Raw genomic sequence first — 17,696 nt, 5'->3', positions numbered from 1 at the left:
TCTGGAGACCTGAGTGGAACTGCCCCAGAGGACTCTGCAGGTGATAAATCTTTTACAGAAGACGCTCTTATTTTCCTCTCTGGGAACAGTGGCTAAGTTTGAACCACTGACCCTCCGGTTACCAGCTGAATGCCTTCGCTAGAGCACCATCAGGGCTCTTTGAAGGGAAGAGCAGGAAGGGTAATTGGAGACCCTCTCCCCCCAAGGAGTCCCACAGCTGCTCTGCCAGTATTTACTGGCTGCCTGCTGAGCTCACAGCCAAGGTACTCACACAAGGAGGGAATCAAAGGCTTTATTCTGTTCTGGGAACTCTATAATCTTACACAGCAAACCATCAAGTTATTAAGAAAAGAATGACTTCATGCTAGTCTCTATCTTCAACCATGTACGTCTCTGCTTTTCTTCTTATCATACTGGGCAGAGGTGACATCTTCACCTCTACGGAGCCAGCGCTTTTGAAGATATTAAATGCAATTTAGTCGGAACACCTTGAAGCAAAAGCTTGGTTAACTGGAATGTTTGGAAAGTGGGCCAGCATCTTAGTTTTGTCAGACTCATTACGACACATGTAAACACTTCCTCTGAGCACACCACCATTCGATGGATCCCCTATGCCTACTTGCATAACCCTCCCGGGCCACCACTCCTTTTCCTTCCTTTACTCTTTACTCTTACTTTCTTTGAGCCCAAGAACATCTGTCTTCTAACCAGTTAGATCTTCAAAACAGACAATCCCTTATCTGCTTTTGTAAAAGAATCAGCATTTTCTCTGGGGTGGCAATGGGCCTGAGTAAAGGATTATGTTTCCCCAGCATTTCCTGGAGCCAGGAGACCATATGATTACCTTGCAGCCAATGAGACAAAAGCAAAGGAGGAGACTGCTACTGAGCCAAGACCTCTTTTTGTCTTCCTTCACACACTCTTTTCTCTTAAGTCCTGAATCACAAACACAATGACTGCAGCCATCTTGGACCATGAGGAGGCCTTGTGAATAGAGGCCAGCAATGTAGAAGGAAGGGCAGGGCAGAGAGAGAAGGGGGGTTTCTCTCCAACTCAAAGACTTCGTGTGACGGAGAGATACAGTCAAGTGAACCGAACAACCACCGCCACACACACCAAGTGGCTTCAAAGCAAACACACAGGCCTTCAAGACACGCTCCTCAGTCTCAAGTGGGGCAGGAGGCCAAAGGAAGTCAGTGGTACTTCCCATCAAATCTTAAACCTCCGGCCAGCCCTCCTCAGCGAAGGGCATGAAGGAGACCACAGCTTTCTGCAGACAGAGCAGGGATTAACCCAAACAACCCATGATGATGTGTGAAAGGCCCCAAACCCATGACTTTCAAACAGGAGGTCAGTGGGACCACTTCAGATGCTGCTGACTGCTTGAGAAGTAACTGGGAGCTAAAGTGGTTTCACATGGTGGTGCAGTGATGAAAGCTTTTCTCTGCAAATGGAAAGGCTTCCAACAAACTCCAAACCTCCAACACAGAAGGCAAGAATTCTCCCCCTGCTCTACCACTGTCTGCGTAACACACAGAAGACCAAAACCTCTCAGCCTCAAGGCCATCAAGTCAGAAGCAACTTATCTCTGACTCCGCAGAGGGTCTTTGGAGACTGTGAATTGTATTGAAAGAGAATGCCCATCTCTAAAACCGCAAACCTACTGCTGTTAAGTTGACTGCGACTCATGACGACCCCAGAGGGCAGAGCAGAATGGTGTCAGAATGTCCAGGGCTAGAAATCTTTACAGATGCAGAGTCTTTCATCTTTTCCCCTTGGCAGGGCTGGTTTTGAACTAGTGACCTTGATGCAAATAGCTAACATACTTTAACCACTGCACTCGTCAAACTCCAGTGTTGTTGTTAGGTGCTGCTGAGTCAAGCACAACTCAGCAACCCTATGAAGGACAACCTGAACTCTTCCCTTTCTTAAGCCATCCTCATTATCTCTAACACATTAGATCCCATTGCTGAAGGCACTGTGTCAATCTATCTTGTTGGCAGGTCCTTCAACATTTCATAAAACATAAAATGGATGCCAGAAGAAACTCTGAATATTGCACTAGAATGCCAAGAAGCCAAAACAAAGGGAAGAGATCAAGATACTAAGGAGTTAAACAGAAGATTCCAAAGTACAGTACGAGAAGACAAAGTAACGTATTACAATGAAATGTGAGCAAAGAGTAGGAGCCAGAAAATCAAGGGGGCTGAACTCATTCAGCATTTCTTAAGCTCAAGGAACTGAAGAACAAATTCAAGCCTGGAGTTACAATACTTAAGGATGCTTTGGGCAGAATACTAAATGATACAGGAAACATTAAAAGAAGATGGAAAGAGTATACAGAGTCATTGTACCAAAAGAAATTGGCTGACAGAAGAATTTCATGAAACAACATATGAGCAAAAGCCTGTGGTAATGAAAAAGTTCAAGATGCTCTGAAAGAATTGGCAAAAAACGAGGCTCCAAGAATTGATGGCATACCAATTGTCATATTTCAACAAACATGCTTTCCTAGATGTGCTCATCAAGTTGTGCCAAGAAATCTGGAGGACAACCACCTGTCTACTGATAGGAAGAGATCTACTATTTTTTCCCATTCCAAAGAAAGGTGACCCAACAGAGTGTGGAAATTATTGAATAATATCATTGATAGGACATGTAAGCACGATTCTGCTGAAGATTATCCAAAAACGACAGAAAAGAGCACATCAACAGAGAACTGCCAGAAGTGCAGGCTAGGTTCAGAAGAGGTCGTGGTACTAGGGATATCTGAGCTAAGGTCAAATGGATCTTGGCTGAAAGCAAAGTACCAGAGGAATGCCTATCTATGTTTCATTGATTATGCAAAGGCATTTGACTGTGCGGACCACCACAAACTGTGGCTGACTCTGAGAGGAATGGGAATCCCAGAACACTTGACTGTGCTTATGTGAAGCCTATACTTGAACGAGGAGGCAGTCGTAAGACAGTGCAAGGAAACACTGCATGGTTCAAAACTGGGGATGTGTCCTATCTCCTTATCTTTTCTTTCTTTAAATTTTATTATTTTGTGTGTGTGTACCATCAAATCGGATCTGACTGGTACAGAAGGAGATTGCCCCTCCTTCTCCAGCAGAGCATCTGCTGGATTTGAACTGCATACCTCTGGGACCTCCATACCTTTTCAATGTATATACGAAAAAAGATTATCCAGGAGGCTGGGCTATATGAGGAGAAATGTGGCATCAGGATTGGAGGTAGACTCATTAATAATCTATGTTATGCAGATGACACAAACCTGCTTGTTGAAACTAAGAAGGACTTAAATCGCCTGCTGCAAAAGGTCAAGGACTGTAGCCTTCAATATGGATTGAAACTCAACATCAAGAAGACAAAGATTCTCATCACTGGGCCAATTGGCAGCATCATGACAGATGGTGAAGAGATTGAAATTGTTAACAGCTTTACTTTGTTAGGCTCTACAATCAACACTCTTGGTATCAGCACCCAGGAAATTAAAAGATGAATTGCATTGGGAAAGTCTATTAGCAGACCACTCCAAAGGACTGAAGAGCAACAATGTCAGTCTGTAGACTAGTGTGCGCCTGATCCAGGCCATAGTCTTCGCAATTACTTGCTATGCATTAGAAAGCTGGACAATGACTAGGGATGATAGAAGGAGAATTGATGCCTTTGAGTTGTGGTCCTGGAGGAGAGTGTTGACTATACCATGAACTGCCAGGAAAACAAAGAAGTTCATCCTAGAGAGAGTGAAAGGAAACTAGGCTGCTCCTTTGAGGCAAATATTCTGAAGCTTTGTCTGACATACTCTGAATATGTTGCAAGGCAGGACCAGTCCTTGGAGAAGGACATCATGCTTGTCAGGATGGAGGGACAGTGCAAGACAGGAAGACTCTCGATGAGATGGATTGATTGAGTGACTGGGATAATGGGGGTAAGTGTGGTACAGGATAGAGCAGGGTTTAGGGCTGTTGTACATAGGGTTTCTCTGAGTCGCAGGTGACTCAACGGCACATAACAACAGCAACAACATGCAAATGACTGTATGAAACACAATGTGGATAGAGGAATATGTAAGACACAATGTATATAAACAAAACACAATGTATATGAACTTTATATGCAAAGCAATATAACTTTTTAAAAATGTGAAGTAAATTAATTAATCTGTAAACAAGTAGCCAGTGCAGGAGAACAGGGACTTTCCTCCTCCACCTCCTAACCCCTCCCCCCAGTAAGGCATCTTCTTCCTGGAAGGACGGCCAGGGCTAGATTACTGGGGAGTGTGACTAAAAACAGCCCCACCAATGGCCTGGACTCACAGGACTGCAAAGAGAAGCTTCTCACTCCAAGGTTTGAGTCACAGGGATTATTTCTCTCAGGCCCTTTGGAGCCCATGGCAGAATCCTGACCTGGGGCAGCACAATCTCCAGCTGACCGTAGATAAGAGGCTAGTTACCACGCTGGGAGCATGGAGGACAAAGACGCTGCCGGTGACAGGGACACTTCTGATGCTTGTACAAGGCTGCTCCAGCCTCTGTAACGGACACAGGGGTCTCACACATCTCTCCTTAAACAACAAACAACTCCTTGATGCTGAATTAGAACCAAGTCATAGCTGACTCTCCAGTGGGGTTTTGACACTGGAGGGAACTGCCCATATTTCTGAAGAGCCAGCAGGGGATTTGAACTGCCAGGAGGGCAGAGCCTTGGAGTTACCAGTGCATCTCCCTACGGACTAGGCCACCACGCTCTACACATCTCATCTCCTGGACTGTACATTCACAATGGCAAATGTGCGGCAAAGGACCACTTCAAAGAGCTAAAGAGCAAGGGGGTCACTTTGAAGACTAAAGTTATACCTGATCCCAACCATGATATTTTCAGTCTCCACAGACAATGACCTTACTGAACACAGAAGACTGGAGAAGCCTTCCAACTGCTGTGTCAGTAAAGAATACTGAATATACCATAAAATGTCAGGAAAAGAAACAAATCCATCTTAGAAGTTCAGCTAGGATGCACCTTCAGAGCGAGGATACGGAGATTTTGGCTCACATACTTTTGGGGCACATAAACAGGAGGTACCAGTCCTTGGAGAAGGACAGCATGTTTGAAGGTGGAGGGACAGCACAGGCGAGGAAGACCCTGAATGAGATGGAGTAACATGTTAACTGGGGTATTGGGAGTAAGCATGTTGGAGTCAGCGAGACTGGCTGAGGACAGGGCAGGGTTCAGAGCTGTTGTACATAGGGGTCCTTATGCGACTCGATGGCACATAGCAACAACAGTCAGCTTAGTGTCATTCCCTGGAGAAGGTCATCAAGCTCCGTAAGACTGAGAGTCAGTGAAGAACAGGAAATGGACTGATGGACAGACATAGTGGCTTCAACAACGGGGTCCAGCACAACACTGACCATGAAGATCCATGGGATCCAGCAGGGTTTTGTCCTGTGATATGTGGGCCAGCTCAACAGTATCTACATCGAACAACAAGCTCCCTGATATTATACTGACTTTTAGAAATTTATCTATCAGTGCCAAACTCTACTGCATTTTAAAGAACATCACCTATGAAAAATAAGAAGTCATTTCTCTCACCAAAGGACCATCAGTTATACATGTATGTTAAGTGGCATCACAGGAAAAGGAGACACTCTCAAATTTTGTGTTTGCATCCCCAAGAGGGTACCAGTGGGGAGTATGCAGGTGGGCCGAGCATCAATGGTGTCGTGGAAAGTGCAGAAGGGGCCTTTCCTCCAATTCTTCCAGCTCTGTTATTGTTAAATGCTGTCGAGGCATAGGCAACTCATAGCGACCCTATGAAAGAAAGATCTGAACACTTGTGTAATTTTCATAGGGTTTCCAGAGGCAAGCTATTATTGAAGTGGAAGTCATTCCTGCTTCCAAGCTTGTTTTAATCAGGGAGCTCCATCAAACACTGTCCACCATGGGTGACCAATATCGCATTTGGCACATCAGAGTCACAGTGTTCAGCACCACAGCAACCACGAGTTACCTCTGTACAGCAAATCGACAGACCAGTGCTATACCGCCTAGAAGAATGTTTGGCCAAAAACAATTAAAAGCAGGCCTGAGAGACACAGATTAAAATCACCCACTTTTGGCTTGGTAGCATCACTTTCTGTCCACTAGGCCAACTGAGCTCTATGCCGTTGTTGATAAATGTCATCGAGTCCCACTCTAGAGGGCTGGAATTTAACTGCAGTCTTCAAGCAGACCGTAGACATTATTGCAGCAGATGTTTCCTATGTGCTTTATTGACGTATTCCATCAACATGGGCTACGTTGTTGGTCGTGTTAAGTGCCACCAAGTCAGCTCTGACTTTTGACAAAACCCTGCCCAACCCCATGCCGTCTTCACACGCTTTGCTGTGGTGGGACCGACTGCTGAAGTCACCATGTCAATTCCTCTCTCTCAAGGGCTTCCTCTTTCTCACCGACCTCCCACTTTACCAAGCCTGATGTCCTTCCCCAGAGACTACAGGGAATTAAAAAACCTGGATAAACCCACAATTTATTCTAAGGGCACAGGATTATTGCTGTTGTTATGTGTGTGACCTCTGGCAAGCTCCTGCACTTTCTAAGCTTAACTCTTCATCTACATTAAGGAAAACTGAACTGACACCTCAGTGCATTATAATGAGAAAAACCCACCTGCTGCGTGTGGGAAGTACAACAGACACGTGGGTTGTCGTCATAATACAGGCGCACTTCACCTTCTATGGGTCAGAGGCCCTGATAAGAATCTATTTCAGACCCAAAACAAACATATTTGTCTCCCTGAAGAATGATAATCACATGACAAGATGCCAATAATCCCAGGCAACGCCCTATAATCTCCAGATTAAGAAGCTCTGAACCACTGCAAGGTTCCACTTGCACAGGTGAGAAAAATGAGACACAAAGGCTGCAGCAAAACCAGAACCAGCCACCCAGCTTCCAAGGTGGTCCTCTCTCGACCAAGGCAAGCAGGGTATCCCTAAACAACATGGTCTTTGCAATCACTTGCTATGAGCCAGAGAGTTGGACAATGACTAGAGAAGACAGGAGAACTGACACCTTTGAGCTGTGATGTTGGAGAAGAGTATTAACTATACCATGGACTGCTAAGAGAACAAACAGGTTCATCCTGCAAAGGGTGAAACCAGGCTGCTCCTTGGAGGCAAGGATTCTGAAGCTTCGTCTGATACACTTTGGACATGTTGCAAGGCAGGATCAGTCCTTGGAGAGGGACATTATGTTTGACCGCGCAGGAGAAGACGTTATATGAGGTGGATTGATTCAGTGACTGGGGTAATGGGTAGTAGGTGTGTCAGAGACAGTGAGATTGGCACAGGATAGGGCAGGGTTTGGGGCTGCTGTACATAGGGTGGCTATGAGTTGCAGGCGACTCGACGGCACATAACAACAACAATACTGTATGTAAAGCACTTTGTTCCTGGGTACAATGAACACATTTCCTGCAGTGTTTCCTTCCTACACCCTCTCTGACCAAATGTTTCTCAATAAAGTGTCAAGAGGAGAAATAAAGAAAAACAAAGAGCAAAAAACACACATACCCGTGCCTTCTGCATGCAATTTATAAAGAAGTAACTGTACATGGCTGTCCAAGTACTCAGAGGTTACCAGAGCCCCAAATTAAACCAAAATAACCAAATCCACTGCCACCAACTTGACATCAACTCACTGGAGCCCCAGAGAACTGGGCAGAAGTGTCCACAGGGTCTCCAGAGCTGTCACTCTTTACAGAAACCTGTTACGTCTTTCTCCTTTGGAGCAACCAGAGGGTCTGAACGGTCCAACACCCAGTTAGCAGGCAAACACTGCATCACTGCGTCACCAGAGCTCCTCAGCTACATGTTGCTGTTGTTGTGTGGTGCCAGAGTACAACTCTTAGTGACCCTACGAACAGCCATCCTGAAACCCGCCCTATCCTGTGCCATTCTCATCATCTCTGAGACCCTAATGCCCACTGCTGAAGTCACAGTGTCAATCTTTCTCTTTGGGGGTCTTCCGCTCCTTCGGTGACCCTCCATCTTTCCAAGCAGGATGTCCCTTCCCAAGGAACAGACTCACCGAGCTACATACCCAAAGTATGAAATATCAAGCGTCATTATCCTGCCTCCAAGGAACACACTGGCAATACCCTTTCCAGAATGTATCTCTTTCTTCTTTTGGTAGCCTCTGGGATATTCAGTACTCTTCTCCAACACCACAGCTCAAAGGTATCAATTCTTCTTCTGAACCCTTATTCATTGTCCAGCTCTCAGATGCATAGCAGGTGGCTGAGAAGACTATGGCCTGAATCAGCACACCTTAGTCTTCAGATTGACATCATTGCTCTTCAGTATGTTGTTAGACCTCTGACAGGAGACTTGAATAGTCGGAATGAATGAAATGCACTCTGGAAGGTCTCTGAGAGTAGACTTGTAAAGTCAGAATGAATAAATCTTAACCCTTCACACTTTCAAGCACTCTGTTGATGTTTTCTGACAAAGATCACAGCAGGTGAAACCCTGTGATAACAGGTTGATGGGAAACTTTCCTACACCCATCTGAGCCCAGCGCTCAACCTCATCAGCCCAAGGTATGGGTCCTGCCAGGTCTCTGGCCATAGGCTGTGATAAACTGTCCTCTCTGCCTGACATTCTGCTAACAAAATGTTTGGAAGTTCAAGCCCACCCACAGGCACCTCAGAAGAAAGGCTTGGTGAACCACAGATAAGAGTCATTAAAAAACCTAAGAAGCCAAGCTCTCTTCTGACATGCATGTAGTCATCGTGAATCAGCATCAGCTCCATATAACTGTTGTGTTTTGTTTCCTATTCTATTAGGGGGCAACAATAAATCTTATGTGTGATGGTGGCACAAAGGTTGCACAAGAAACTGTTAATGTCCTTTCACTCACACATGCTGAAATAGGGTGGCATAAAATAACTCAAGGTCTAGGATTTGCTTCAACAAAGATCAAAGAGTGTGGGAAAACTTCAGTCAACTATGGCGTCTGGATGAGGGGCCTGGGGGACAAGGGGTATGCAAATTCATCATACTACTCCCTCTACTTCTGTGCATGTTTGAACGTTCTAATACTTAACAAATAAAAATAAAATGGTCTGTTAAAGTCTTTTAAAAGTTGAAATGGAAGCAAAGATTGCCTGAGCTCTCTGGCCTCTCCTTCCTGGGAGTCCGAGAGTCATGAAGTACCAGCACTGGAAAAAGCCCCAGAGGCATCATGGAGGCGAGGAATTCTCAATGCTGGCTGCATGTCAGAGACACCAGCGGAGCTCAGGAAAACAAACAGCCTTCCTCTCCTTGGCCCATGTGAACCCTGCAGAGTCAGTTCTCCAGGGTGGGGCCTGAGAACCGGCTGCTGTTCCTACCTGCTGCAGGTAAAGCTGATGCAATCGCATCCATTCCTTCTCCAGACAGTGGTTGAGCAGGGCCTGGGCTGTCTGCTCCCCAGAAGCAAGGATCTACTTTCCCTTTCACAGACTGGTAGGACAATCTCAACTGTGTCCTTCATTTTCTTAAAAAAAAAATAATAATAATGGTAAAATATACACATTTAGTGAAATCCAAGTAAAATAAAAACATGGTGACAGATGGAGAAAAGACTCACACTGTCCCTGATTTTATTTCACTTGGATCCACAAACACCACCCACTGGTAGCAGTTGTTATTGTTGTCGTGATCTGTAAATTTGGAACCGACCCACAGCTGACCCTCCAATGGGTTTTCAGAGGCAGTTAATCGTGCAGGAGGAGATTGCCCATTCCCAAGGGGCAGCTGGTAGATTTGAAGCACGAACCTTTGGGATTGCAGCACAGCTCCTTGTATCAGAAGATATGCTGTTTTCAACCAATATCCATTGAATAAAAAATAAAAGATATGCTGCACTGGGGAAATAGGCTATTAAGGGTGCTACCATGCTTTAGCCAAAGTGCAAAAGAGCAATGATGTCAGTGTATAGACTAAGATGTGCCTGACTCAAGCTGGTTGTTGTGGGGGGCCATCTAGTCAGAACCGACTCATAGTTGACCCTCCAGTGGGTTTTCAGAGGGTGTAAATCACATGGGAGGAAAGCACCCACTTTTCTCTAGCAGAGCAGCTGGTGGAGTCAAACCACATGCTTTTGAGTTGGCATCATAACTTTGTACCACTCAGCCACCAGGGCTCCCTAAAGCAGGCAGCAGTATTTTCAAAGCATCTGAAAGTTAGTCAACAAATAAGAAAGATGGAGAAAGAACTGATGCCTCTGAGCTGTGGTGTTGGCAGGAGTACAGAGTACCCTTCAGATGGCCAAACGAACAAGTCTGTCTTGGCAGAAAGTACACCAGATGCTTCGTAGAGGCAGTGATGATAAATCTTCATCTCATGTACTCCGGACACATTGTCTAAAGGGCCTAATCCTTGGGAAAAGTCATCGTGCTGGCCAGGGAAAGAGAGGAAGACCCTCAACGAGTCACACAGTGGCTGCACCAGTGGGCGTGAGGAGAACAAAGACTTAACATGGCACAGGATTGGGCAAGGTTCATGTCTGTTGTTTTTAAGGTCACTGTAAGTCACAGCTGACTCTCCAGTACCTACCAACAAGATATACAAACGTCTATGTTGGTGTGAACCAGCGAACTGGTGCTGACTCATTCCTGACCCTCCAGTAGGTTTTCAGAGGCAGTCAATAGCACAGGAGGGGACTGCCCATCTTTCTCAAGCAGTAGCTGGTGGATTCAAACCTCATGCTTATGGGTTGGCAGTGCAAGACCTTACCACTAAGCCGCCAGAGCTACAGACAAAAAGTTGCCATTTCAACTCTCTTTGAATGTGCTATTCAATAACACTCATTATTCAGCAAGCTGTGTTAACTTTCACCACCACCTACTTCCAAAAATTCTTCACTGCCCCAGACGTCCAGATCGTCTTTGGTAATAATTCTCCATTCCCCCTCGGCCGCTGGCAACACTCATCCACATTTGTGTCTATGGAATCGCCTATTATAGGTACTTTCTTTAAACAAGTGTGCACAGTCCTTGCGTGTCTGGCTTCTCTCACCTGCATGATGCTTTCAAGGCCATCTGTGCTATGTAGCGTGCAACAGCTACTTCCTTTTTTCTCAGTGGCTGACTTCTACTCCTTCTTGGCACAGATATGTCACCTTGGGTTTCTGCATTCATCCACTGAAGACCTTTCACTTTTTAAAACAGGAATGGCTAACTCCACATGGACAAGTGGCAAGGCTCCCTGTCACCTCCTCTCCCCCTTCCTCTAGTATTTCTCATTCACAGCTGGGTGCAATGTGTACTGTGTTGCATCTTTGTGCAGGAGACACTCCCAAGGAAAATCCCCTGGGAAAAACAATCAATTTACCTGTTATGCCAAAGGGGCTTTCAGTGGGAAAGAATCAGGGGTGTGGGGAACGGCTTTGGCTGCTCAAGAGCCAGGACAGAAATCCCCCTGTGGACAGGCCGGCATGGGGCCCTGGGAGTGCCCAGGTGCTCTCCATCTCCATCAGAGCAGCCACGGCTGGTCCCAGAGTCACCCCAGGAAAAGGAAAACCCCACATCTCACAGGCCTCCCAGAGCGTCATAGTGGATGGAACCATCTCCAAGCTCCAAACTGACTGGATTCGATCAGCAGCATGTCAGTACAGCCAGGGGGTGACCGACCACTCAGCATTCTGGTACAGCCAGGGGGTGACCACTCAGTATTCCCAACATCACCAGTGTCAAGTGCTGAACATCACCACCTTTCAGCAGGTGCTCCCTGCGTTTCTCTGCATTGACACATGACACCCTGGACTTCCAGCATGTTGTTAGGAGAGGCTATTCCCTGGGAAGAGGCATCATGCTTGTAAAGATGGGGGGACAGTGAAAGAGAGGAAGATTCTCAACCAAGTGGATGGACACAGTGACTGCAGCAATGGGCTTGAGTGTGTCAGAGATTGTGAGGATGGCACAGGAGAGGACAGGGTTCAGGACAGCTCGTTCATAGGGTCATCATGAATTGTACTCTACTGGAGAGTACTTAAACAACCACCACGCTGGACAGCGTGTCATTCCCATGAGCGTGGAGGTGGAGGCCCCACTTTTGTGGTGGGTCTTATGACACCACCACCTAACCCTAACCCCCATGTGCATCCCAAGGCTGATGGAGCTACTCTGAGTCCCACCACATACAGTGGGATATGCCAAGTGTGAAATCAGAGTGCCACTCACTGAATGATTTTTATGGGCAGCAGGCACCTCTCAAACCCTATGTCAAACAGAGACATGCAGTAGCACGCAGGCTCGCTTCCCGGCCACCAATAAGCCCTGATGGTTATTCTGGCAGGAGCTGGCCACTTTGGCGTCTGAACGGCACTTTCTTCCCCGCATTCCAATTCTGCAAGATTTTCCTTTCTTTCCAGGAAAACCCACCTAATTAGATGCTCTTAACCCCACAGCCCTGGCTCTTTCCAAGGGAACAGGCAAGACCTGAAAGTTCAAAGAGTGGTCAAATGCACTGAACTGAACCACCTCAAGAAGCTGATCTGTAAATGTCTCCAGTGGTGGCAGGAAGGAGGAAGGTCCAGGGAGGGTGGTGAGCAACAGAGGGCTTCCTTCTCACGGAACGTCACATCCCTAATTAAAAGCTGCCCAGTTCAGGTCCTACAACCACTACATCCTGAAGGGAGCTCTGTTGGCCTAATGGTAAGAATTTGTGCTATGATCGCAGAGACATATAGTTTGAATCCACCAGCTGTTCTGTGGAAGTAGAACAGGCAATCTCTTCCCATGCGATTTACTGTCTCTGAAAACCCACTGGAGGGTCAGTGATGGGTCAGTTGCAACTCAAAAGCACCCAGCCACTACATCCTGGGCAAGGTAAAAGGTCAGCAAAAGAGCCAGACTGGCCGGGTGACAAGGGGCTTGAACAAGGGGGAGATGGTGAAGAGGGTGCAGAACAGAGTTCAGATCTAGGGTTCCCAGGGTCACAGTGGACTCAAGAGCATCGAATAATAACAACGACATACATGTAAGGGCCTGGAAGGGGGAGAAAACCTCAGCCAGGAACACTTATAAATATTCACACTTGCACATTTGATCACATCATTATTTGCACCAGGTGTGGAAGGCAATGTACTCCTGTGTCTGCACTGCTGCTCTCAAGCCCGGCACCTCCGCTCCCCAGCACACCCCAGATCACCTTGAACATAAACTCTGGGTATCCACCCACTGAGGACAGGTAAGTCCACTTCAAGAGAACAGGAAAAGGATTTCACCACTTCCTTATTCCCATGCTCCCAAGGCAAAAATCAACAAAGAATTTTCTCAGGCTCAAGCATCTACTCTAAACAGAGGTAAGTTTCTGAAGAGAAAGAAGTTAAAAGCCCCAACAGTGTCCAGCTGCTGACCCCCAAGAGTGACCCTGACACTGAAGAACTTGAACTTCCACAGAGGTAAGAAGCAGAGCCCAGCTGCACAAGGCAGCATTGTTAACGCAGAAAATCCTAGCAGGATGATACCATCACAGTAACACGTGTAGAGGGAACACGTCCTGTAAATATGTTTTAGCGTCTGTCGTATTACTTTTCAGAACTCACTATCAGATCAGAACTTTCTTTCTCCAGCTTGAAGAGTCAATCCTATTTCTACGGCACCTACTGTCACATTCCTTAAAGACTCACAAAGTTATTTAAATCTTCCTGCTTCAGTAAACCATGAAGCTTGAGCTAAGGCTTTATTGTTAAAGGTGCAATCATTTCTCAGCTTCCTAACTGGTGTCTATGGGGAAACCTTATCCCAGGGTCACCTTTCACACTCAGAGCATTTTAAAGGTGCCTGACAATTGGGACACACCTGGTTTAAAGGGAGTTATGTGGGCACGTCACAGCAGTGCCGGTGGGCTCAAGGAGCATACAGGCGTTCTCCAGTTTGCTCTGATAGCTACACCGTCCCTTTGGTCCATGACACTGGAGACTGGCCGGCCATAAGAACATCTCCCTATTAATATTCAGAAAGAAAACCAAGTTCCTCAAGTACTGTAGCTATAAATATCATAGCTGCCCTTGGAACACAGTTCTTTGCTTGGATTCAAGAACCAATCTGAGCGCCTATATTGAGAAATGATACTGCAAACCACTGTTTTGTGATTATGTATCAATATTACGGGAGGGGAATCATCAAGGTAACAAATACTAAAAACAGTATCCAATCTAAGATGTTTCAAGACAAGCACTTGCCTTACAATTATCTAAGTGGATCAAAGCACACAAAAAGAAAACAGTTACTGGTAATTGCTACTCCAGTAGACATTCTTTCAATGTTAGGCTTTGAAAGCGAGTTTTGGTTCCAGACACAGGAGCAAAGCTTACCTGACTCCTCTCTTTGTCCACTTTCTTAAAACACTTATTCAGGGACAAATTATGTCTCACTGAGTTTTTCCACCCAGTAGGTGCATTTGCAAAATAGGGAAAATGTTCCAAGATCCAGTTATAGATTTCCTTGACTGGCAGGCGCTTGGTCGGGGAGTCCTCAATGGCCATAAATATGAGGCAGCTGAAGGAGTAGGGGGGTTTGCAGTTGGGGTTCTGCCTGGCATCGTAGGGCATGTCTGAGTGGGCGGGGGACGGGGGCGTGTCATCGTCCAGGTCCTGGACGGGGCTGACGCTCCTGAGGACAGACTCCCCGAAGCTCTTCAGCAAATTCTTGCTCTCGTGCAGCCAGTTCAAGTTGGTCAGCTCCTCATCTTCCATGGCCCCCTCTTCTAAGCGGATATCAGGCAGGGGAAAGTCGAGGTCATCATCCTCTTGAAGAGCCTTGGACAGACCACTGCCCCGGTAACACGGGCTCAGTCCACTGGAGACGCTAATTCCTGAGCTTTCCGGCTTCTTGCTGGGAGGCATGACGGGACCCATTTAGGTGAAGGCTCCTGAAACACACATTGGAAAGGAGGAATTGGTACCAGGCAGAAGAAAGGGCAGCCCGTCCCCTCCCAATCCCCGCCCTGCACCCCACCACCTTTACAAATCCATCACATGTCACAAACTCTGAGCAGAATAAACCCACAATTCCATTACAGCCACGTGGACCACAAGGGAAAACTGGTCTGAACAATTGCAAACAGCACAGCAACCTACACCACAATCCAAACCCACAGCAGTGGAATCTATTCACCATAGGAAGCTCTAGTGGCTTAAGTGGTAAGGAGTTACTCTGCCAATCCAAAGGCAGGCAGTTCAAATCCCTTACCTGCTCCTCAGCTCAGAAGAAAAGAAGGGCAACTTCCTTCCATGCAATTTACAGCCTATAAAACCCCCCTGGAGTGTCAGCTGTCAGTTCCAAGTGAGCTGCATAGACCACCACCATAAGGTAAGATCTTCAAGGCTATGAATCTTTATGGAAGCCAGCTACCTTACCTCCTCTCCTTTAGCTATATCCTGTAACTGCTACACCACCAAGGGTCTCTAACTAAGATATAAACAGACTAGACATTTGCCAGTCACTTGGTGAGCAAGAGGTTGAGCCTAGTTTTCACCTAGCTATGTCAACTCTGAAGCTGAGGTTCTTTCTATTATTATATAATTCCACCGCTGCTGTTGTTGTTACTGTGTATCATTGAGTCAGAATCGACCCTTCAGTGGGTTTTCAGAGGCTGTTAATTTTACAGGAGAAGAATGCCCATCCTTCTAACACAGAGCAGCTTATGGATTCAAACTCCGTGCCTTTGGGATTGCAGGGCAGTTTCTCACCACTAGGCCACCAGAACAACCCCTGCAGGGCAGCGTAGAACTCTCCATAAGGTTTTCAATATCAATCGTCTTTACTAAACCAGGCTGACTCATCATTCTCCCAAAGAGGGGCTGATGAGTTTGAACCACTGAGCTTTCTCTGAAATAAGAGAAGACTTAAGATGTCTGCTACATCTTCAATGTGCAAATGAAGTCTCAGAGCCATGTCGACAGTTATGTACCAGGCTACTAACAAAGGGTTGACAGTTCAAACCCACCCATAGGCAACCAGGAAGCAAAGCCTGAAAGTGTACTTTTTTGGGGGGACCCCAATCAATTCTGCTTTCATATACATGAGGTCACCCTAAACCTGAGTCAACTCCATGGTAAACATTTACATCCACTTGCATCACAAAAGAGAGTGGGGGGGAAACTGTACAGGGCTTCTCTCTGGATCGCTCAAGGCTCACCATGACGCTGAAGTAACTGCCCGTTATTCTTGGTGCCTCATTTGTCCCACTGTGAATACAGACACAGGAAGATTCTTTCAAGGCTCATGATAAACACTACAAAATCAGCACAGTGCACTATTCCTGCCACCTTACCGGCATGTGTGTGTCTCACTGTTTATACACTTGATCCTCCTTATATAAGAGGGGGAGAAACCCTTAAGTTTCAAGCCAGTTGTTTCAGATTAAGTTCAGCTGTTTCCATTTGAAAACCATCACAACTGCCTTGCAATTAAAACTGAGGTCACACTGTGCACGGATTTTCTTTCTCCCCACCACCCCACAGAAGGGGTGACCGAAAACTGTGCAAGCTCCTGACAGGAAACAGGCCTACAGAACAAATACAAGGAATTCTGCAAGTGTAACAGGTCGAAGAAACACATTTACAAGGTAGGGATGCTCCTCCCAGGATGCAAAAGCCAGTGGATTCAGGGCCTGCACTAAGAGAGGTTGTGACCACAAGACACTGGGGGAAATTTAGCTGGTTTTGAAGGTCGAGCCCAAGGGGCAGCTTCACGACGAACAGATGAGCTCAGCCCAAACTGCAATCAACTCCCTGCTCACCCTCTATCTTCTGCCTCCAACCCCGTTTTTATCAATGATCTAGAACAGGGAGGAAAATAATTGGGCGAAAATGGCTCTTGAGGAGATGGCAAGTCCACCAGCAGCATGAACTGTGTAGACATGAGATAGTAGCATCCAACACTAGACCCACAGAATAAAGAAGTCTCCTGATCTCTGGCTGTAGCTTGAAAACCACAAGCTTGTGTGTGTGTGTGTCTGTGTGTGTGAGAGAGAGAGAAAGAGAGAAACAGACAGACACACCACACACACACACACACACACACACACACACACACACACACACACCCTGGAAAAATAAGTCACTATGCCCATCCAAAGCAAAGCCATAATGTTTGGAAGCTCTGAAAACCCATTATTAGCACAATGTCTACAAGCACTGCCATTTCAGCCAGGAAAGCTCTAGAATGGAATTCTAGAAAGTGAAACGCGGGCCACTGAACAGCCTGCCAAGAGAGTGTGAGAGCTGCAGCCATCTGATGCCTCCTAAGATGGGCTGGCAAAACTCGCTCACAGGCCCCTGGAGTTGCTGTGATACACACACCACTGAAGAGAGAAAACTTCCCTGGGGGGGCTACAAGCCATTCGTTCTGGAAACCTTGTTTGTTCACCCACAGAGATGTGTTTTCTGTCAAATGAAGTGGCTTTCCTGAGTCCTGTTCTAGCTGTCTACCGTTAAGCCCAGAAAGACTCAGTTTCTCCTGAGAAACTGCCTCGTAGATTTGAATCTTTCACCTTCCGGATGTCAATGCAATTCCTTACCACTAAGCCACCAGAGCTCCCTCCCAGGTGTTAAAACAAAAGTCAAAGCAAACACCCTGCCTTCAGGTTGGATCTGGCTTGGAGCGACCCTGAAAGCCAGAGCAGAAGCGTGCC

At 46.5% G+C, this 17,696-nt stretch overlaps 1 protein-coding gene across 2 annotated transcripts in view; it reads right to left on the bottom strand.

The window, feature by feature from the left end:
• The window catches only part of FOXN3 (forkhead box N3), a 281,895-nt gene extending 266,979 nt beyond the window's left edge, over positions 1 to 14,916 (bottom strand). For both annotated transcript variants that reach the window (XM_006879127.1, XM_006879128.1), the window contains exon 1: positions 14,374 to 14,916. In XM_006879127.1, coding sequence (XP_006879189.1) covers positions 14,374 to 14,916 — 543 coding nt within the window. The remainder of the gene's footprint in view (positions 1 to 14,373) is intronic.
• Positions 14,917 to 17,696: the final 2,780 nt, after the last annotated feature.

The sequence above is a fragment of the Elephantulus edwardii genome, unplaced genomic scaffold (genome assembly GCF_000299155.1).
Source record: "Elephantulus edwardii isolate Elephantulus edwardi_28Jun2011 unplaced genomic scaffold, EleEdw1.0 scaffold00002, whole genome shotgun sequence".
NCBI classification, from domain to species: Eukaryota; Metazoa; Chordata; class Mammalia; order Macroscelidea; family Macroscelididae; genus Elephantulus; species Elephantulus edwardii.
The sequence above is the reverse complement of the archived record's forward strand: the minus strand, read 5'-3'. Positions and strand labels throughout refer to the sequence as shown.